This window comes from Myotis yumanensis, unplaced genomic scaffold, assembly GCF_028538775.1.
Source record: "Myotis yumanensis isolate MYYU_CA2020_CCGP unplaced genomic scaffold, mMyoYum1.0.hap1 SCAF_10, whole genome shotgun sequence".
Lineage (NCBI taxonomy): Eukaryota > Metazoa > Chordata > Mammalia > Chiroptera > Vespertilionidae > Myotis > Myotis yumanensis.
Genome location: NW_027223761.1, coordinates 14405213 through 14427775, shown reverse-complemented (window position 1 = coordinate 14427775; position 22563 = coordinate 14405213). Strand labels below are relative to the sequence as shown.

Below are 22563 nucleotides of genomic sequence, written 5' to 3'. Positions count from 1 at the left end.
TTGAATTTTTACAAAAATAGCCCCTCCCATTTTCCCTTCCCTTGACATAAAAGAAGCCTGAATCTTGTACTTTCTTAAAATGGATTTGAGGAACTACCAGGGCCCCCATATTCTTGGTTGGTGCCTTCTTGGTCAATAAACCTTTCCTTACTCCAAACTCTGATGTTTTTAGTTTTGGCATTCTGAAGCTTCCAGCAAAAGGACTTTGGAGGGTAACAATCATTCTTTTCTTGTGTTTTCTGACTTTTTCTACAGGGAACACATATTACTTAAATATATAAAGTAGTTCCTTTTTTTTTTTTAAAGTGCTATCTATGGGTCATCTAGTTAAAAGGAATCTTTAGAGCACTATGCAACATGTATTTATTAAAAACTTATTTTTATTGCTGAAAGTATACAGATATCCCCTCCCCACCCCACTGACTCCTTCCAGGCTTTCCCTGCACAACTGTCCGTCCATGAGCTATGCACATCTATAATAATAAAAGCATAATATGCTAATTAGGCTGGATGTCCTTCTGGACGACCTTCTGGACAAAGCCAGGGCTGCAAGGGAAGTCCGGGTCCCGGATGCCAGAGGGAAGCCGGTGCTGGCAGCCGGGGGAAGTAAGGCCTACTCTTGCACAAATTTCGTGCATTGGGCCTCTAGTATGCATATAAGTTCATTGGTTAATGACAAGTGTAAGCTCAGGTCTGAGGAACACTTTTGTAGCTTTTCCTTGTATATTTATAGAGAAAAAGTTTCTCTCACAGATGTGGGGGCCAAGCAAAACACTTCAAAAAGCAACATCTATTGTATTTTCTTGTTCCTTATCTCCCTCCCCTCAGATTTTTATCCTGATCTTAAATCTAGGTCATTGCCATTTTCAACTAATCATCCAAGGAGCCCTCACCTTTGTGACTCCCATCATACTAATATAATAAAAGCCTAATATGCAAATTGTCCCCTCAACCAGGAGTTCGACTGGAAGTTCGACCAGGGGGCGGGGCCAGCCAGCCAACTGTGGGAAGGGAGGTCCTGGCTGGCAGTTTCTAGGGACCCTACCTGTGAACGAATTTTGTGCACTGGGCCTCTAGTACTAATATAGTGGCAAGGTGAGTTTTAGGGGGAAGGGATGAGGGAGGCAGAAGAGTCTTCCCACTTTGCATGCACCTTCTTTCAGGTCTAGAGAAGTGCAAGTTCACAAAATAACAGTCACCCTCAGCTCTTGAGAGGGAAGTACACAGGCTCCTGCCTATAATTGTCAAAACTTTAATATTAATATGAACAGGTCTTTCACTAGAAACATTTACTTGTATAAGATCAATAAAACACTATTATTATGAACTGTGTGGGTTTCGGAAATATTTTTTTAAAGATGACATTTTTGCTTCTAGAGTACTTGTCCAGTATTTTAATGAGAAATTAAAAGTCAGTCTCAATTTTATAAGCTATCAAGTTATCAAAACTAAATATAAACTTTAAATAAACAAAAATATTGAATCCTGACCATCTCATGAATTTTTATGGCCTTATATCCCTAGTTTTAAAAGTCTTACCCTCAATTAGATGTTACTTTTTTTTTTGCATAGTTCCTGGAAGACACAGTTGTATGTGCTTAAAGTCACATGAAATAATCTAGGTATTTGAAGTATATTATCTATATATATAAAAGCCTAAGTGTCCGTTATGACGGGTCAACAGAACAACCGGTCGACCGGTTGCTATGACGTGCACTGACCACCAAGGGGCAGATGCTCAACACAGGAGCTGCCCCCTGGTGGTCAGTGCACTCCCACAGCCACCTCCCGTGGCTGGCCAGCCTCCTGCGGTCCATCCCCCCGGCCATCTCCGATTGGCCCTGATTGAGACTGGGCAAGATGGCCCTGATCGCCGGCCAGGCTGAGGGACCCCACCCGTACACAAATTCATGCACTGTGCCTCTAGTATAGCTATAATCTGGATTTGGATATGTAGTGTTGCAGCCAATTTTGTTAGAATATTCATGTCAAATAAACACCATTTTCCTAACTGATAGTCAAGTTAATTTTTCAATTTAAACATGAACAACTTCTAATAAAAGTACCTTTAGCCTACATTTTCTGATTTATGTAAGCAAGAACTATACAAAAAAACAATGAATAAAGTAGACAATTTACAATTTTCAAGGAAAGAGAATGAAACACTGAATCAAGACAGAAGAGTCATGGATATTTATCATTCCAATAGTTATGATATTCTTGTAAATATCTACAGAAACAATGTAGCTAAACAGAATTGTTTTATATGTAACTCAGAAGTGATTCTCATTCCAGCAGCAAATATTTATGAAACATAGAATAATGGTCTAATAAATGTCCATGTCCCAATTCCCCGAAGCTCTGAATATGTTAGGTTACATGGCAAAAGGAAATTAAGGTAACTGATAGAGTTAAGGTGGATATTCAGATTACCTTAATTAAGACAGAGAGTATAACCTGGAGCCCAATGTAATCACAGAGTCCTTAAAAGTAGAATAGTTCTGTCAACTATAATTTTAAAAATGAAAAAATATTTAAAAACAAATAAAAGTAGTCAGCTCTATAACAACAACAAAGTGGAACAGGGAAGTCAAAGGGAGAGATGTGATTAAGGGGAAATGGTCAGAGGTGCAATGTTGCTGGCTTTGAAGATGTAATACAAAGGGGCCAAGAGAGAGTGCCCTTCTAGTTACTAAATGGGATGCTGTCTGATTTATGAATCACATAATAAAACCAACTAGATCTTCACATTCACTCAGGTGAATTTTGTTAACAGATTTGGTGACAGCTTCAGAAGCAAGTGAACTGATGGTACTCTGGGGCAATGAGAACACAGGCGCAGCTCCCACAAACACCATTTTGAGTTCACTGTCTTTCAGTATCCCCGGGATACTGGCATACCCATTTCCCCCTCAGTAAAATGGGCATAGCTGGTGGTATATTCAGGGAAGTGGCCCAATACGCTCTGAAAGAAGGCTGTACTAGATTTGCTACCAGTGGTCATCTCAGATGCTTCCCCAACACCTCTGGTAAAAAGAGAATAAGGAGAATTGAGAAATCAAAACTATCCTTGGGCCCAGGATATGCCTGCTATCTCTTTTCATGTTTTCTTAACCTAATTCCTCGATGAATTGGGCAAAGAAACCCACAACATTGATGATGTAGTTTACTAGCTGGCCCCTTGAGCCCAGTAATTTTTAAAACTGTGTTATAAACTTTCACTAAAAAGTTTAACTAAAAAAAAATTGCATGAACATCCACAAGTAGACTAAAAGGTAGAAAAGATCCAGGTCCACACACATAGTATACATACAAAAGAAAAAATTATCTTAGTATCATTTTTGCTTATCAAGTATATTGAACTATAAATAAACTTCAGCCACAACAGTAAGAAAAAAGGAAAAAACATAATAAGCACCTTGGAGCAAATTCTGCCAGGGCAAATATTTAGACACTGCTTATTCTTGGTTCAGTATAAAGAGGCTGCCCTAGCTGGTTTGGCTCAGTGGATAGAGCATCGGCTCGCAGACTAAAGGGTTCTGGGTTCAATTCTGGTCAAGGACATGTACCTCAGTTGCAGGCTCAATTCCCAAGCCCCGGTTGGGGCATGTGAGGGAAGCAACCAATCGATGTGTCTCTCTCACATCAATGTTCCTCTCTCTCTGCTCTCTACCTCACCCTTCCACTCTCTCTAAAAATCAATGGAAAAATATCTTCAGGTGAGCATTAACAAACAAACAACAAAAAAAGAGGCTGACTTTGCCTTTGAAATAAAGATAAACAATATCAATTGCTTGAGCACTTGAAATCCTAATTTCCTATGAAACCCCTCTCTCTCCCTTCATTGGGAACTTGCTAACATTTCTCAAATAATCAATCTCCTGAATAGAATTCCCATTTTCCCAGAAGTATCCCACAAGTAAATGTAATTCTTCTTTGTGTCAATGCCACTGGCTTTTACAATTTAACTAATTTCTGTACACTTTTATTAAAAAAGTAATGATTGATGTTGGCAAAATCATTGCACCATCTTTGTTCCTGTTATTATTTGTTATTTTTGTTTGTTTAGGTTTGGTGATGTTTTTTTTTTTTTTTTTAATATATTTTATTGATTTTTTACAGAGAGGAAGGGAGAGAGATAGAGAGTTAGAAACATCGATGAAAGAGAAACATCGATCAGCTGCCTCCTGCACATCTCCTACTGGGGATGTGCCCGCAACCCAGGTACATGCCCTTGACCGGAATCGAACCTGGGACCTTTCAGTCCGCAGGCCGACGCTCTATCCACTGAGCCAAACCGGTTTCGGCGATGTTTAAAATAATATCAGAATACACCATTAAACATTTCCTCTGTTTAAAATATCAAAGTACACCATTAGATACTTCCTCTATTTCATGATCTGAAAAAAAAAAAGTGGGGGAGGGAGGCAAGAGGCAAGGAATGTGGGTGGCAACTAGAAAAGGCAAGGAAATGGTTTCTCCCCTAGAACCTCCCGTAAGATATATACTGCTTCTGTCCCCTTGGGTATAGTGAAATACAAGTTGGACTTCTCACACAGAGAACTGTAAAATAATAAATTTGTGTTGTTTTAAGTCACTCAATTAGTGATTTTTAACAGCAGCATTAGGAAACTAATATAAGCACCCACTAAGTACCAGAAATAATACTAGACATAATGGAGATTAATAAAAACCATGGCAGTTTAAAAGTTTTTAGTTAGATGGGTACTGAGTTGTATCTTCCTAAAATACATACATTGAAGCCCTAACCCCCAAGTGATAACTGGAGAATGGGCCCAGGGAGGTAATTCAGTTTAGATGAGGTCATGAGGTTGGGCCCTGCAGGATGGGATTAGTGACCTTTTAAGAGGAGACACCAGAGAGCTTACTTTCTTTCTCTCTGCCCTGTGAGAGCAAGAATGCAGCTATCTGCAAGCCAGAAAGAGAGCCTCCCCAGAATCTGACCCTGGTGATCTTCAAAACTGTGAGAAAATAACCTTCTGTTGCTTAAGCCACCCAGGTGACAGTATTTTGTTACAGCACCCCAAGCTGAGACAGATGTGTTAACCACATATTGGAAAAGTGACACTAAAATCAGTGCCAGAAATGGGATCTTAGTAACTTTATCATTACTCAGGTAATAGTAAACTCAACAGCCAGGAAATTACCTGCTGTTCAAGCTAGAAAATGTTGCTCTAAAAAAGACACAATTGAATAAAGTTTAACTTGATTACTCATCAAAGCATTAGTTGCATCAACTGTGGGCAGAGAGTCGGGGGGAACCTCCAGCTTGACTGCAATCCCAACAAGAGTGAAATAAGCATTAATGACAAAGGTTTAATTTTTCTATGAAGATAAAACCAAACTGAAGGTTCCTTTTGTCCAGACTTCTACTTATGGCTGCAACACTTTAGTGAAGCGTAATGGATGGAATAATGGTTTTTCACTAGAATTGGATTATGAACAAAGGTTTTATATGGTCCAAACACTGTTGGGTATTTTCAAACACTCCCGATGCAGTCCCTTAGGAGGACAAGTGGGCAATACTTAAGAAAATGAAATAAAATGCATTCTTACAACCAGGAAATTCCATTTCAAAGAATTTATCTTACAGACAGACATACTCACTAGAAGCACACAAAGATATATGTATGACCATGTTCACACTGGGAAAACCTGGAAACAATCTAAATGTCCCTCATTAAGGAACTGGTTAAATAAGTCACAGAATATCTATACAGCTGAATACTATACAGCCTTAAGGTAGAAGGGGTTAGCTTTTTATTTCTGACACAGACAGATGTTTAAGTCTTATTAAGCGAATGAAAGATAATGGTGAGACATAATGTTTCCAGCTGTGTGTTTAAAACAAATCTACATGTACGTGTGTGTGTGTTTGCAAATGAAAAGGAACTTTTTGGAAGAATGCACAACTAATTCTGTGATTGCTTCCAGGAAGGTTTGTGAGTAGTTACAAAACTTTCACTTTTCATTTTATAACATGCTAAGTAGCTTGGAAAAAAACTTGAACAATGAGCATGTATTTTATAATTTTAAGTTCAATTATAAAATTGAAAAAATTATTTAATTTTGGTATTTGTGTTACAAATAAAACTACACAATTTTTGTTATTGTTAGTATCAATGTTTAGCACTGCAGCAAAGAAAACAGAGTTTAGAATCAAATCTGGGCTTAAGTTCACACTTTGCGACTTCTTACCTGCATGGCCTTTGGCAAGGAATTTAACCACACTCAGCCTAAATGTCTTTACTTATAAAAGATCAATACCCACGTTTTCTGGGTCTGTATGAGAATAAAAATGAGATAATAGGAAAATACTTGGTAAAGTGTTCAGTGAAATACAGGCATTAAATTGTTTTATTACAACAAAAGTTTCCTGTTGAAATCCTAAATTACACTCACTTCCATGTATGACTGTACCAAATACAAACTCTATGAAGGCAGGGGCAGTATCTCCCTCACCGCTGTCTTCCAAGTACTTAACAAAGAAATCACTCAAACGGGTGTAGAATGTGTGAGCTAAGCCAGCCAAGTGTTAATGGGCACACAAAAAGCACTCAGCAAATACGTGCTCAAATAAAAACGTTCCTGACTCCATTTGGCCATGTTTGGCAGGTACTCTACTCCCCTTGAGTTTTACTAAAGATTAATTACCCATCTCAACTCCCCACTCAAGTGGAAAAGACTGACCATTAGGCTCCCTCTTGGCAGTCACCTGATTTTAATTAAAAAATAACTAAGTGCCTCAGAGGGAAAGTGAGGACTGAAGTAAGAGGTTAGTAAAAAATGCATGAGTGAGTTCTTTTCTAAAGTTAGATTCACGAAGTAGTTACTACTTGACTAAACAAATGTGGGAGGCACAGTATGATCTGTCCAGTGTGAATGCCCAGTAGTATGTCTTGAAAGCAAATATATACTTAGGCTTATATAAAATTGTCATGACCTTATAAATTTTGTTTGTTGTTAATCCTCACCTGAGGATATTTTTTCCATTGCTTTTAAGAGAGAGTGGAAGGGGGGAGGGAGCAGGAGAGAGAGAAAAACACTGATGTGAGAGACATATCCACTGGTGGCCTCCCACATGTGCCCCACCTGTGGGTGGGGAGTGAACTCACAACCGAGGTACCTGTTCTTGACTGGATATCTGAACCTGTAACCCTTCAGTGTGTGGGCCGTTGCTCTATCCACTGATCATACCAGCCAGGGCTAAGTTTTTAATAAATCTTTCTTTTGTACATGTTTCTATTAAAGAAGTTCCTTAATATTAAGTAACTTACCTAAATTTACATATGCAATTAATTTAATAATGCCACAACCTAAAATATGAGTTATTTGAGCATATCATAAAAGGTGTGTTAAGGAAGTAGTACATCCAAATACTCAACAGGAAAGGAGATTATCTGAGACACGGTTTTACAACACTGGTTCCGATACCAGGTTTTTAGAGAAGTCTTAAGTTGCCTACACCTTTTATTCATAACAGAGAGAACGAAGGAATTGTTTATCCCCATTAAAGTAAACATACTTTCCCTCCTCCAGATTACTAACATGATGGTGGCTCTTCAGTAGGCGGAGATGACATGCAAGAGCTATTACAGGTGTAAGTAATTGCTTGTACACAGACATGCACATTCTCTTCCTTTTACTTAATCAGCATTTCCTGAATTTATACCACATGTCAGTCACTGTTTCAGGCCCTGCGTTATGTTCTTATAGAAAACAAGCAATGAAATATATATTACAATACAGTGCCAGTGGAGCTAAGTGTAGATGTTCGGTAGGCAGTTGGATATGTGAGTCTGGAGTTCAGGGAGAGACTGCAGGTATGATTTGGGAGTCCTCGGAATAATCATGGTATTTTATGCCATGAAACTGCATAGGATCATCTGGTGAGCACAGGTATAGAGGGAAGAGAAGGGGCGCACCCACATTTAAGGCTCATGAAGAAAAGAGGAATTCTGCAGAAGAGAATCTAAAGTCATGGCCAGGGATTTAGAAGGAAAATCAGGAGTGTAGGTCCTAAAAGCCATGTAAGAAAATAGTGCAATAAGGTCTGAAGACAAATGCTGGCTTGCTAAGAGGTTGAGCTAAGCTGACTCAGAACTGAGCACTGAATTTGGCGACATGCAAGGCTCCGTGCATCTTGACAGGAAATGCGAGGATGAAGAGACCTAGGCAAAGACAGGGAAGAGCTGTGCACAGTGACTCTTTGGAGGTGTCTGGCTAAAAAAGAGCCACTCTACTGCTTTTGCCATCGTGGAGTACAGCCGAGGTACCGGTCCTATTCACACCCTGCTCCCTACATTTTGGAATGCAAAGCTGTTCTCATTTTTGACCTGATGGGATGGCAAGCCCTCTTATTCCTCCCCGTCAAAGTGCCTTCTGTTCACTTCCACCACTGCTTCTGAGCTGCAACTGCTGAGCCCCGCGGCTGATCCTGACCCTCCTCAACAGTGCAGCTGCCATTTCTCAACTATCTGCCTCTGCCCATTCCAATTCTTTTTTCCTCCTTTTCTTGTTTGTCACTATTTTATTGTCTCTTATTGCTTCTCCATACTTTATGATGTCTGAGCAATAAAGGTGACTTTTTGGACATATCGGTAATGGAGTGGATGACTTCCCTTGCACACACAACCTGATCACAGTAGACAGGAAGAGTAATCTCTGAAATCGTGGCTCTTCTCACCTGTGTACAGCACCTTTTCTGAAGGCTGATTGCTGATTCTTGGACATCTGAGGCTTCCTTTATGCTTGTCTCCAGGTGACTAGCACACTAATGAGTATGGTAAGGCTTCATTCAGACAATGGTAAATTCCTAAAAGGCAGGAACCTCTTCTCTCCTTTCCTTAAATCATCCTCTCAACAGAAACTAGCTCATGGGATTAAGCAGCATGAGAGATGATAGAGTTGCAGAGAAGGTGATATAGCCACTCCCTTCATGGAGCAGGTAGGCTAATAGTCTAATAGAATGGGTGGAGGTGGAAGGACTTCATTTTATTACTTTATTTTTTTTAAAGCTTTATTTATTTATTACTGTGTAGTTAATCCTCACCCGAGGATATTTTTCCATTGATTTTTTAGAGAGAGTGGAAGGGAGAGGGAGAGGGAGAGACAGAGAGAAACTTTGATTGGTTGCCTCCTGCACGAATCCCAACCAGGGCCAGGGAACCTGCAACCAAGGTACTGCCCTTGACCGGAACTGAATCCAGGACCCTTCAGTCTGCGGGCCGACACTATCCACTGAGCCAAATTGGCTAGGGCCATTTTATTCCTTTAAATACTCCCAAGATGTTAGATATTTGTTTTTACAATGCCCTGCTTTACTTTTCTAATTCAAATTTTCATTACTGAATTACAGTAATGATAGTGGCTATGGGAAGAAGATATAATTAGAAAGTAAAACTGAAAGATGTTGGTAAGGATTAAGGGAGGGAGAAATTAAGAGACAATTAGATTTCTGACAGACAAATGTGTGGATGGTGAATGGTAGTGTCTTTCATTAAATTTGGGAAAATAGAGCATGATACAGGTGTCGGGGTAAAATAAGTTGAGATTTGATCATATGAAGTTTTAAGTACCTAGAGGACATTCACATGGAATTAAAAGCTAATATAAAGGTCTTGAATCTATAACTCTGGAGAAAAAAACGTGAATTGTAGAAAGAAATATGGAGATTCGCAGCATATATTCGGTAACTTAAGTCCTGAGAAGGGATGAGATTGACCAGGTATATGTAAAGAGTAAAAAGAGAAGGCTTAGGACAGAAGTTGGAGGAAGAACAATGTAAAAAACTGAATTTCCCAGAATGATCTGTGAACCATCTGCATTATAATCTCCTGAGGAGTTTGATAAAAATGTAGAATCCTTGGCTCCACCACCAACCTCCTGATTTAGACCCCCTGAGTGGCCCAGGAATCTGCATTTCAGTCAAGAACCAGATTATTTTTGTGCAAAGTAAAATTTGAGAACCACTGATCTAAAAGATAAGTGGAGTAAAAGCAAAACAAACAAAAAAGTTAAAAAAAAGAGCTGTACTTTGCTCACTGCTAAAGAAAAATGAGAATGTTGTGTCACAGTAGCCAATGGAAAAAAAGTTGGCAAAAAAAAGTAAGCAGCCAATAAATACTTGTTCAATAAATAATTGGGGAAAATATTTAAAGTTACAGTTCATCTCTGTCGATTTCCAAGTTCCTATTACTACTCTGCAGTATAGATAAAATTAATACTTGGGTAATTTATAAGGAGAAAAATAATAGTGGGAAATATCTAAAAATAGTGGGTTCAATAAGAATCACTTTGATGCCGAAGTCTAGGACAAACTGCAAAGGTTTATCAGGTGCCTAGCAAGTTAGTGAATAACCACCATGACCTCTCAGGTAAAAGTAAAACCCTGAAGTGTATAAACAAGGAAACAGTACTCCGTGGCAAAAAGATGGGTGCAGTTTTGAAAAGCTGTGAGATAAAGCTGTCAGCTTAATGGTACTATATCGATGCTCTCTCCCAGATTAACCAAATTACTTAACATCTGACCAAAATTAAGCCCCTCCTTCACTTATAAGCTATTAGAAATCAATAGATAAAGATTTAGTCTGTCCAACTAAATCTGATAGCTCTTCTTTAGCCATAGCTACTGAAATAGTTGCTTATCAAACGAATCTTTGCCAAGGCTGCTAGGCTTCAGGGCATCATTTTGTCAGAAACCTTGTTTGTTCTGAGTAGTTAAAAGGATCTGCACTCCTAACACATCTACTTGATAAATAGGAGGGAAAATGATTAAGTGACCCCCAAATTAATTCACACCTATTTGGGACCCTCCCTGTCCACCTACCCCCAATTTGAAGTCACCACAAAACATAATGCAGAGGTAAAGCAAACTGGAAAAGGGAAGATATTTACTTCATTATTCCTATTTTTGCTTTTGTTTTTATTCCTTCATTTGTAGGTGTTACCAGAAAGGGATGGGCACTTCAAATTTACTGACTACAAAGTGCTCACTTGTATGCTACTGCAGATAAATACATTTTTACTGGTTGTTACAACTAAATACCATTCATTAGTTACGTGACTTGGGGTGACTTTCTCGTCTAAGAGTTATATGATATATTCTTAAATAACTTTTCCAAATCTAAAATTCTATCATTCTAAGATTACAGGAGAGGGAAACAGTAGCCAAGAATATAAATATTATAATGTTATAAGAGAGCTGAAAAATATGATACTCTATTTAGTTAAAATTTTAGAGCAATGAATCCAGTGCTAGCTAATAGTACAACTTCTTGACTCAATAGGCTGCAACAAACAAACTTGTAACATTTCAAGAATCCATCTATTAGAACAGAAAACAATTCCCATACCCCCATAAATGATGTAATATATAGTAGCTAGGCTCTCAAGCTAATCTACAAATTTATTTAATCTCCAATGCAAGTGAGTTGCTAGACACTTTTAAAAATATATATTTTTATTGATTTCAGAGAGAAAGGGAGAGACAGAAACATCAATGATGAGAATCATTGATCAGCTGCCTTCTGCATGCCCCACACTGGGGATTGAGCCCACAACCCGGGCATGTGCCCTGAATGAGAACTGAACTGTGAACTCCTGGTTCATAGGTGGACACTCAACCACTGAGTCATGCTGGCTGGGTGCTAGACACTTTTGATAAAAATAGAAAACAGATGTTGCTGCACTAGTAATTAAGTAAAAAGAACATAAAAATGAAACACAAAAAAATGTTTATCTTGAAGCCTCTTCTTCACAATGAAGTCAACCAAAAATCCATTGGCCTGATTACACAAGGATAGACCCTCCTAGTGACTAGATTATAACAGTCCACTGCTCAAATCCATGGACTCCAAGTTAAGGACCCTGCTCAAATAACATCAGAGGGCCTGGTCTTCAGGTACAGGGACACTAATGGTTCAGGAGTATTCCAAAGCTAAAGCTGGGAGAAAAACACAGAACTGGAGAAGATAAGGAAGGAAGGAGCCTTTTTTAGATATCCCCTGACTCCAGGGGGAATGAACTTAGTGACTGGAGCATTCTCTTCACATCCCAGCTCCTGGATTTCCTGGACAATGCTCCTGGGAGTTCAGTGGTGGCTCAGTAAACATGGAGCCTCAAAACTACAGAAATGCTTCCTCACTGGAGCAGGGGCTGTGGAAAGAACAATTTCCTGAGCTGCCATGCCAACTCATAGACACTTGCTACTGCCAGAAGCAGCCCCAGCTTTGACTATGAGGAGGCTGCGGAGGAATGTCTGCTTCCTGGCTCTGACTGAGTCCCCATTTCAACCCCCTTACAGATCCAGGGCTTCCAATCTATATGCATGTTCACGAGTCTGCAGTCTGAGCTTGTGGGTGCCTATCTTTATCATCTGCTAAGGCTAGAAATAGAAAAAACAAATGAATGTTCAGTCTCTTCTCCTGGGAAGGACTACTTACTGTATTTTAAACTTTATAATGATGGAAAATGTCTCTTTAAAACTATACTTGGGCAACTCTCATTTTTAATTCATAAGTACTTCTCCACATTCACTATGAAAACAATGACCTATTATATCTAATTTAAATAGGTTTAAATATCAGATGAAGAGTTTCAAAAGGTATTAGTCACTCTAGTTTTCTAAGATCTGTTCTTTCAATTTGCCCTTGGCCTTTTCCCTGATATTAGGCAACTTTAAAATTGAAAGCATACTCAGATAGTATAACCAAAAACAAGAAACAAGGAATGTGGCATGTCATGTAGGACACAATATATATAGTAAGCTTTTAATTATGTTTCTGAATGTATGGATAGATCTGCAGTATACTCAAATCTACATTCTGAGGGGATCTTGCGATTCTTTAACAAGTATATCCAAATGTGATAACCACAATTATAACAGAAGTCTGGATTTTGCCTGCATTCAAATTATTGCTGAAAGGGCAGCATGGGTAATGCACACACGGCTATCAGATTGGTACTCAGAAGCTGACTATGATATCCACCTCTTTATACCTGCAGCCTCTTCCCCTGATTAAATCCAACTTTCCTTCCCTAGCCTCCTATTGTTACAACATAGTTGGCAAGTTTATTTCTTCTAGTATAAATTTTTATGATTTCTGGAATCTAAGTATATGTTGTGTAGCAAAATATTGGAAAATTCACTGAAAAGGATCATTTAAAAAGGCATGTAGTAAAGAACCTGGCTTTCCTAACTTTAAGCCTAATAACTTACTGCAGTGGTGACTTGGCCGAGATCCAGAAAATTCTTTAGACTTCTCCCTTTCTGATGCAACCCATACCTTTCCCCACTAAAACATACACATCGATGTGCAAAACGAAGGAATTTGTTTAGAAAATAAAAACCAAATCTGATTCTACTTTCCTATTGCCATGTTTAGCATAAAAGTAATACATTTCTACCAGCTTTGCTTTTTCAGATGGGCTACTTTCTCAGCTGAGTGGCAGGACACAAAAATGGGAAGGAGAAATCAATGTCATGGAGTATAAATAGCTGTGGCCAAAGACAATACTGAAGAAGAGCCAATAGGAGAAGGGATCCCCAAATCGCAGCACCAGCGAGTTAATTCCCTGTCTCCCTTCATGAGGGCCTCAGGGAAACCATCACCAGGAAACGAGAGAAGGGGGCAAGTAACCAGGACTCACGTAAAGATTTCCAATCTTTCCTTAGAGATGAATGTGCAGTGTTTTCTAGGGTTTCTGAAGTACCTATGTCTTAAGCCTCAGCTGGCATGGCCATGCAAAGGAAATTCTTTCCTGGTGTAAGGTAGGTAAAGAGGAAATGCCACCCAATAGGAAGTCAATCTTTTCTCAGATACGCTGCAAACCACGCACCAATACCAACGCTGATTTCTAAATGTTTCAACTCATTCATTAGGCTTGGGATGAAATGTGCATCAACGTGAACCACACTCCACACAACAGTAAACCTCGCACTGCGTTCCTACCGCCGTGCGTCACACACCGCTCCAAGGTCCAGTCGTCTCACACCACGGTTAGTGCATTTGACATCAGTGGGCTAAACTGCACGGGGCTCACACTTCACTTTCTAACTGTTCGCTGAACTTTGCAGAATTGCTTGCAAAAGTGTTGAAATTCATTCAAGTTCACCAAGATTCTGTAGCACGCGCGCGCAACACACACACACACACACACACACACGGACTCTTTGGGCATCAGCATCCTCCAAAGGCCGGCAACCATAAAGTTATGTAAGAAAAGCAGGAATTAGTTCGGGCACAAGACTCCAGGAAATGGCATATCCTCCTTGCGGGGCTACAGCAGCCACCAGGCACAGACACAATGCCGAGCGCGCCGGGAAACGGGGGGCAGTGCCCGCCGGGAAGATGCCGGCGACGCCACCGGAGGCATCTTCACACTTCCCTTTGGAAGGAGAGGGTGTCTGGTCCCTCGGGAGCCCCTGCCGGCCTGGGTAACGGGACCGGAGCGCCAGCGGGTGGGAAGGAGACGGGGCGGTGGGGGAAGCTGCAAGCACTGCCCCCTGCCCCCGGTGCCGAAGCTGTCACCGCCCCGGAGCCCGGCGCTGCCACCGGCTTTCTGCCTCCTCCGGGAGCGCTGGTGGCGCGTGGGCCCGAGGGGACCCGGAGGCAGACAGAGGGAAACGAACCCATGGTTTCTAAAGGCCGAGAAAATGCCCCCGGGGTCCCCGCGGTGCACCCCACGCGGCGCGCGGCCCCAGGCGTGGGAGCCCGAGAACCTGCAGGCGGCCAAGGCGAGGGCCGGGGCAGCCGTGGGGAAGGGGCGGCGCCGGGGTCCTCCGGGCCGGGGCGCGGGCACCGGGGGAAGGGGGGTCGGGGGCGGGGCCGCGCGGAGCCGGACGGCCAGGGGTCGGGCCGGGGCTCCCCCCCAGGGCGAGGGCCGGCGCGGGCGGACGGGGCGCCGCGGCCGCTACCTGCTGCTGGATCTTCCCGTCCTCCGTGACGACCCAGTGCGTGGTGGCGAAGGCGCCTCGAGCCGCCGTACTCAGCAAGGCGGAAAGGCCGAGGAGCCAGCCCGGGCCGGAGCGCGGTGGCAGCTCGCACCGGCCGCGGACCCTGACTGCCGCCGCCATCTTGCCCCCCCGGCCGGGCCGCTCGCACCGGAAGCGGAAGCGGGCCCCCTCCGCCCGCCATCTTGGGGAGGTCGGCGTTGGAGGAGGAGGAGCCGACGGGGTGCTGACGGCCCGCCTCGGGCGTTCTCCAGCTCGGTTTGGGCGGCGGGGAAGGGCGGCCTCCGGTGGCCGGCCCAGCCTGGTTTCAGGTCGGAGACCGCTTTTTTTGTTTTGTTATTGTCCGGCCTCTAGTTTTTAAATAAAACCTTGTTTTTTTTATCTTATCTTTATTTCTGGTTGAGTAAAATAGTTGAGAGTTGAAAAGTATGCCTTCAAAGCATCTATTCTAAGGGAAGAGATGTGTTATGTTTTTATTTTAACTTTTTCTGGTTTATTTATTTTTATTTATTTCAGAGAGGAAGGGAGAGAGAGAAAGGTCAGTGATGAGAGAGAATTATTGATGGGCTGCCGCCTACACCACCCCATTCCCCCCGAGGCTGGTGCCCTGAGGAGGAATCTAGGTTCATAGGTCGGGCAGGCGGGTTGGGCGGGCGCGATGTGTTAACCTTTTTTTTTTTTTTTTTAAATATATTTTATTGATTTTTTTACAGAGAGAAAGGGAGAAGGATAGAGAGCTAGAAACATCGATGAGAGAGAAACATCCATCAGCTGCCTCCTGCACACCTCCTACTGGGGATGTGCCCACAACCCAGGTACATGCCCTTGACCCGAATCGAACCTGGGACCTTTCAGTCCACAGGCTGACGCTCTATCCACTGAGCCAAACCGGTTAGGGCGATGTGTTACCTTTTATTCTAACAGCCTCACATGGTGGAAGCTCCCTAACCTGGACAGTGGGCAGCGGTTCTCAACCTGTGGGTCGCGACCCCTTTGGCGGTCAAACGACCCTTTCACAGGGGTCGCCTAAGACCATCCTGCATATCAGATATTTACATGACGATTCATAACAGTAGCAACATTACAGTTATGAAGTAGCAACGGAAATAATTTTATGGTTGGGTCACAACAGGAGGAACTGTATTTAAAGGGCCAGAAGGTTGAGAACCATTGGCTCGCTAGGGCATCGCTGTCCAGTAGAAGTAGAATGTGAGCTGCGAGCCACAAGCTGTAATTTAAAAGAACGAGTGAAACAACTGACATTTTCTTTAACCCAGTATGTACAAAATATTGTAAGTTCGATATGAAATTAGTACAGATTAGATTTTTTTAAAACACTGAGTCTTGGAAATCGGTATGTATTTTACATTTACAGCTCATCTAAAATTGGAACGATCTGGCTTTCAGGGACTGTGGCTAGTGGCTGTGTTACTGGGCAGCGTGGACCTGGGTGGCAGGTCTAGCCCCAGAGACCTGCAGTGTTGGCATCAGGTGGGAGCTCATTAGAAAAGCACATCATGGCTTTTCTTCCCGTCCCTGTCGATGCATCCTTCTCAAGTCCCAGGTGGCTGGGAGGTACATTCAAGGTGGAGACGCACTTCCCACTAGTGCACCAACAGGCCGTCCAAGCGACTAGCCTGGCCCCCAGCTTCTTTTTAGATAAGGTTGTTTTAGGTATTTCAGGGCTGCCTTCTAGCGTTGTGTGTCATTTTGTATTTAGGTTGATTATGCTTTGGGTTTTCTCTTTGAAAAAAAAAGGAGGAGAATTTTGCCTGACCAGTTCTCTACCCTGGTGTATCGCAGGAAAAAAAAATTGCCAAGTGTTTAAACATCACTTTATGCTATGGAAGCAATGCACAACAGTGTTTTTGTTGTTCTTCTTCCCGAGAGCAGCTTTTCTTGAGGACTGAAGTAATGAGCATTCAGTTAATTAAAAATGTATGGTTTACCTGCTTTTGTCTAGTACTCTGCTAGACAGTGGATATGGAAATATGACCACTGAGCAGTCTACAGTCTTGTGGGATATTGGTAGGTTAACAATTGAAATGTGGGATAATGGGCACAGGTGTAGAAAAGAGAGCAACTAACCAGGTGCTGATTCGGGCAAAATAAGCAGTAAGTGTGAAAAGGTGAAATTGGTAACAGGTTGTAAGGATTTCTTATATGCCATGCCAAGGAGTTTAAATATAGACAGTAGGAATGTTCCAAATTTCTGAAATAGGGAAGTGGCAAGTGATGGAGTCTCTTTCTTCTCAGCATCTTATTTTAAGGCATAGAAGTCAACTCTTTTACCTGTGTATAAAGCGAAGTAGTGGCAGTCATCATCATCTAACTTTTATTGAGTGTTTAATGTATACTGGTCACTGTACATGCATAATTAGTAACCTTAAGGACATCTGCAAAAATTCCTTTTGTCATATGATAATAAATCATGGAAATTATATTCACATGTTCTCCCACATTCAAGGGAGAGTATATGAGGGTGAGCATCGTGGGGAGTCATCCTAGAATTCTGCCTGCACAGGTCCTGACTGCCAAATTCTGATCTCTAGTCTTTTACTGAACTGTTTTAAGCATCACACAGTATTACTTAGAAGTAACTTTACTCATCCTGTTCCCTGCCTGAAATTCTTTCCTCGCTCTCCCTTTTCAAATCTATTATTTAAGGTACACCTCAAATCCCAGAATGTAAAGAAGCCTGTCAACTTCTATTTGACTCTTCTGATTTCTCTAACAATAATATTGCAATTAATGCTATGTTACTTTGTGATATTGCTTTGCACATTTTGAACAGCTAAACTCTTGAGTAATTTTTTACTAATTACTTTCAATTAGTAAGGCTATTAGCATCTGAGGACAGGAAGATAAAAAGATAAATATATTTTTATCTTCCATAAAGCTTCCATAATTAAGTGGTTAGTTTGCTTAGTTTTTTCACTCCCAACCCCCAAAAAGGTAGGTTTCCCTTTTTATGTGAATAAAACATTTAAAAATCTTAACCTAAATAAAATTGTTGCTACTTATTTTCTACACCCAGATAGATCACCTGTTACCCTTATTTTATTCTAAGACTTGGATATTTCTCTTTCCTCTATAATTATGCTTCCTCTTTTAGATGCTTAAATAAAGCATATAGAAATATAAGATGGTAGTTGACAGAAGTTCTGATCTGTAAATTGTAATTTAATTCCCAGTTGAACAAATGATAGAAAAACCCCTAACTGCATTTAATTTGGTCTTTCAACATAAAGTATTTTGGCAAATAGGTCCTTTGATTTATTTACTCTCATAATAAATTGTAGAGTTTTTGAAACTTGGAGTTGGACACTAATAAAATGATTTTTCTGGCTTTTTAATTTCTTTCCTTGAGCCATTTTATCTGAAAGTTGCAAAAAAAATCTCAGTACTGTTTATTCCTTAGCAAAAATACTTAAGATATAAATATCCCTGAGTTAGCACTGTTTTTTTTTTTAATTAAATCTTTATTGTTCTGATTACATTTGTTCCTCTTTTTTTCCCATAACTCCCCTTCTCCCAGTTCCCGCCCCACCCTCCGCCGTCACTCCCCACCCACTGTCCTCATCCATAGGTGCACGATTTTTGTCCATTCTCTTCCCGCATCTCCCATTCCCCTTCCCCCCTCCCCCAAGAATAGTCAGTCCATTCCCCTTCTATGTCCCTGATTCATTGTAATCACCAGTTCATTCTGTACATCAGATTATTTATTCACTTGATTCTTAGATTCACTTGTTGATAGATGCATGTTTGTTGTTCACAATTTGTATCTATACCTTTTTCTTCTTCCTCTTCTTAAAGGAAACCTTTCAGCATTTCGTATAATACTGGTTTAGTGGTGATGAAGTCCTTTAGCTTTTCCTTATCTGTGAAGCTCTTTATCTGACCTTCAATTCTGAATGATAGCTTTGCTGGATAAAGTAATCTTGGTTGTAGGTTCTTGGTATTCAGTACTTTGAATATTTCTTGCCATTCCCTTCTGGCCTGCAAAGTTTCTGTTGAGAAATCAGCTGACAGTCGTATGGGTATTCCCTTGTAGGTAATTGAGTCTCTTTCTCTTGCTGCTTTTAAGATTCTCTCTTTGTCTTTTGCTCTTGGCATTTTAATGATGATGTGTCTTGGTGTGGTCCTCTTTGGATTCCTTTTGTTTGGGGTTCTCTTCGCTTCTTGGACCTGTAAGTCCATTTCTTTCACCAGGTGGGGGAAGTTTTCTGCCATTATTTCTTCAAATAGGTTTTCAATATCTTGCTGTCTCTCATCTTCTGGCACCCCTATTATTCTGATATTAGTGCGCTTGAAGCTGTCCCAGAGGCTCCTTACACTATCTTCACACTTTCGGATTCTTTTTTCATTTTGCTTTTCCAGTTGGGTGTTTTTTGTCGAATCTTTGGTTTGATTCTTGTGCTCCTCTGGTCTGCTATTTGGTATAATATTCTTTATTTCAGTCCGTGTATGCTTACTTTCTAATTTCTTTATCGTAGCATCGAGGGTCTCATTAGTTTTCGTGAGGCTCTGCTCAAGTTTATGGCAAGCCCTCAAAATTGCGATTCTTAGCTCTATATCCTCCATTTCTGTCATGTTTTTTTGTCTCCGCATCTTTTATGCTTTCTTGGTGCACCCCCTTGTGGTCTCTGTGCGCAGTCTTGTTCTAGCCAAGCCTTAATTGTTGTAGTTAACACTAGAGGGATTTGACCACCAGGCCGACTGGCTATAGGAATCAGCTGTGTGGAAAACGTCTGCCTTCTGGGGAGGCGCTAATCCAGCCTTTGCCTGAGGCGATCGGCAAATGGCTGTGAGCAAGGTTTGGGCGGGGCAGGCTCAACAGGGCGGGCGGAGGGAGCAGTTATGGCCGCTCTCAGTCCCGTTCCCAGAGGCTCTGCTTCACAGAACCCCGGCAGCCGCTGCAAACCTCGGAGAGAAAGCTGCCGTCAGGTTCCAACTGATGCCGGATAATCCCGCTTCTCCCGTTTGAGTCTGGGTCCCTAGAGACTCGCCCGGATCTGGAGCCCAGAGTCTGAGACTCACTCCTGACCGAAAACGACAACCGCGCCCTCAGCCACCAGCCCGCTTTGCGCGCGCACCTCGGTACCTTTGTATTTTCCACACTGCGCCGCCTCTGAGCCTCGGTTTGCTGTTCTCTTTCCTTCTAGTTGTAGAGTCTCTCTTCAGCCAGCCTTCCTGTGGTTCTGGGTGATGTCCGTTCCGTCTTTTAGTTGTATTTTTGAAATGGTTGTTTGCGGCAGCGGTCTCCGGTGTTTACCTACGCCGCCATCTTGGTCTCTCCTAGCACTGGTTTTAATTCTGTTAATTTATTATCTTTTGCTTCATAGTCAATTTAAATCTTAGTGGCTTACATTTTAAAACATGGTTTATTATTTTTCATAGATTGTGGCCAGACTCAGCTAGGTGGTTCTTCTCTTCCTGTTGTTGGCTGGCGTCATTCATAAGGCTGGAATGTCTCAAAATGGCTCCTCTCACATGTCTAGTGCTTTGGCTGGAGTGGCTGAAATGGCTAGGGAGGCTGGGCCTCTCTCAGGGTATTTTCAGAGGCTTCTTACATGGTGGCTCAGGGCTCTGAACCAGTGAGAGTAGAACTGCCAGGCTCCTTGTAGGCCAGGCCAGAACTGGCAAAGTGTCACTTCTGCATTCTGTTGGTCAAAGTTAGCCCAGTCAGATTCGAGGGGAAACTATGTTCAAGCTGGAATGGAAGGAATTAGCTGCCTACGTGTAGTGAATTTCTTTAGAACAATTCTGGATTGATCAGGTTTGAGAGAGGGTGTAGGGAGGGAGGCTGGTTGTGGCAAGAAGTGCTCTACAGGTGTATCTCCCCAACAGCTATATGCAAAGTGAAGAGGGACTTCAAAGGTAAGGCAGAGGATACATAATACACAATAATTTAATTTAGAAATAGCTTGCCAAATACATCGGGTAGTCTGAAGTATCAGGACTACTGTGGATGACAGCCAGGGTTCAATCAGCACAGGATTCTAACCCACAGGGACACCAGGGCTGCTCTAGGATAGCATGGTGGTCAGCCACAAAAGAATTTTCCTGACACAGACTTAGCAGCCATTAATTTATCCAAATCTTTGCAGCTGTTGGGGAAGACAGTTTTTATGCAGTAATTGTATTGTAATTATTCATTCTGTAATTAGCTAAGGATCATCCCCCACAGCTAGTTTTTTACTCCCTTATATACACCCAAATATCCCGGTTTTATGATTAAAATCATGTTCATTCTATTCAAACCTTTCATGAGTTTGTGCTTTTTTTTTTTTTAATCTTATCCATTATTTATAGCATGCTAATTTTTAGTTTGTCCTCATAGGAATACCATTCCCTTATTTATTTCTCTCTGTTCCTTTTCTACTTAGTGTATTCTTGAATGCAAACTAGAACAGTATGTAGTATTTTACCTAGGCTTTGTCTCAGATCTTATTTCTAATATCAACCCTATGATGACCAGATTTTTACTGGATTTTCTTATTTGTGGTAACATTAATTTTAGGGAATGAACATACAACTTCTAGGAATAAATCTCCAATTTCTTAGTTTTTTTTTTGAGAAATTAGATTTGTTTCCATTACACTTGCTAAAATTAAATCTCACTTGCTGTTTTCTACCCATCCAGAACTAATTTGGGTTCCCCCAGTAGTTTCTAAAATGGGGGAAGGATAGTGAACTGAGGGAGCACACAGGCCAATGGTTAAGTCTACTCTAACCCGAAGGATCAACCAAATAGCCGGATGAAGACATAGTAGATGAGGAATTTAGGAGTTCTGGGGTCGAGATGAGGAGCCTACAAGCTTTGAGGCAGCCCTCTAGCAGTCTGGCATTCTTAAAGCCAGGTGTTCTGTAGGTTTTGCTACCTCCATCTCAAATGCTTTTCCTTGAAATCTTTACTAGTAGATTGGTTCCAAATAACCATCCAGGTGTCTGTTCAAACGAATTCTTCAGCAGCTTTTTCTAACCATTCTTTCTATGCTAGCTCTCATACACTACCCCATAGAATGCTTCAGTGCCCTTGTAACACTTGTATCAGGCTCTGCATAATAAACTCCATGAGTTTGCTTGACTTGTTCACCACTTTATCCAGAGCCTAAAACACTACCTTTGACTTATTGAAAGCTTACTGTACCAAGCACTGTTTTTAGAGGCTTGAGCAACATGCAAAAATCCTTACTCTGTGGCATTTTAGCCACATTATAGTCTTCTCAGGGGGAGACAGAGTACACAACATAGAAGCAAATTATGTGCTCCAGAAAACATATGGTAGGGTAAGTGGGATCTGGAGTCTTGGCAGGATAGAAAGGGGCATTGCAATATGAAATGATTCCTTGAAGTGATGTTTGAGGATTTGGAGGAAATGGAGTAGGCAAGCAGACATAAGGGAGAGTGGCTAGAGGGAACAGCTAGGGCAGAGATTCTAAAGCAGGAATGTGTCTACCTAGCCTGCATGAAGCCAGCTGACTTGAGCAGTGTGATGGAGGGGAAGAGTAGCAGCTGAGGTCAGAAATTAAAGCCACAGCAATGCTTTTGATTTTTATTCTGAAATGAGGAGCCATTGAACAGCT

General features: G+C 41.5%; 1 protein-coding gene across 3 annotated transcripts in view; it reads right to left on the bottom strand.

Moving 5' to 3' along the window:
* Window positions 1-15098, bottom strand: part of TTC17 (tetratricopeptide repeat domain 17) — an 84764-nt gene extending 69666 nt beyond the window's left edge. For all 3 annotated transcript variants that reach the window (XM_070427829.1, XM_070427831.1, XM_070427830.1), the window contains exon 1: window positions 14939-15098. In XM_070427829.1, the coding sequence (XP_070283930.1) occupies window positions 14939-15097 (159 nt within the window). In that variant the 5' untranslated portion in view covers window position 15098. The remainder of the gene's footprint in view (window positions 1-14938) is intronic.
* Window positions 15099-22563: the final 7465 nt, after the last annotated feature.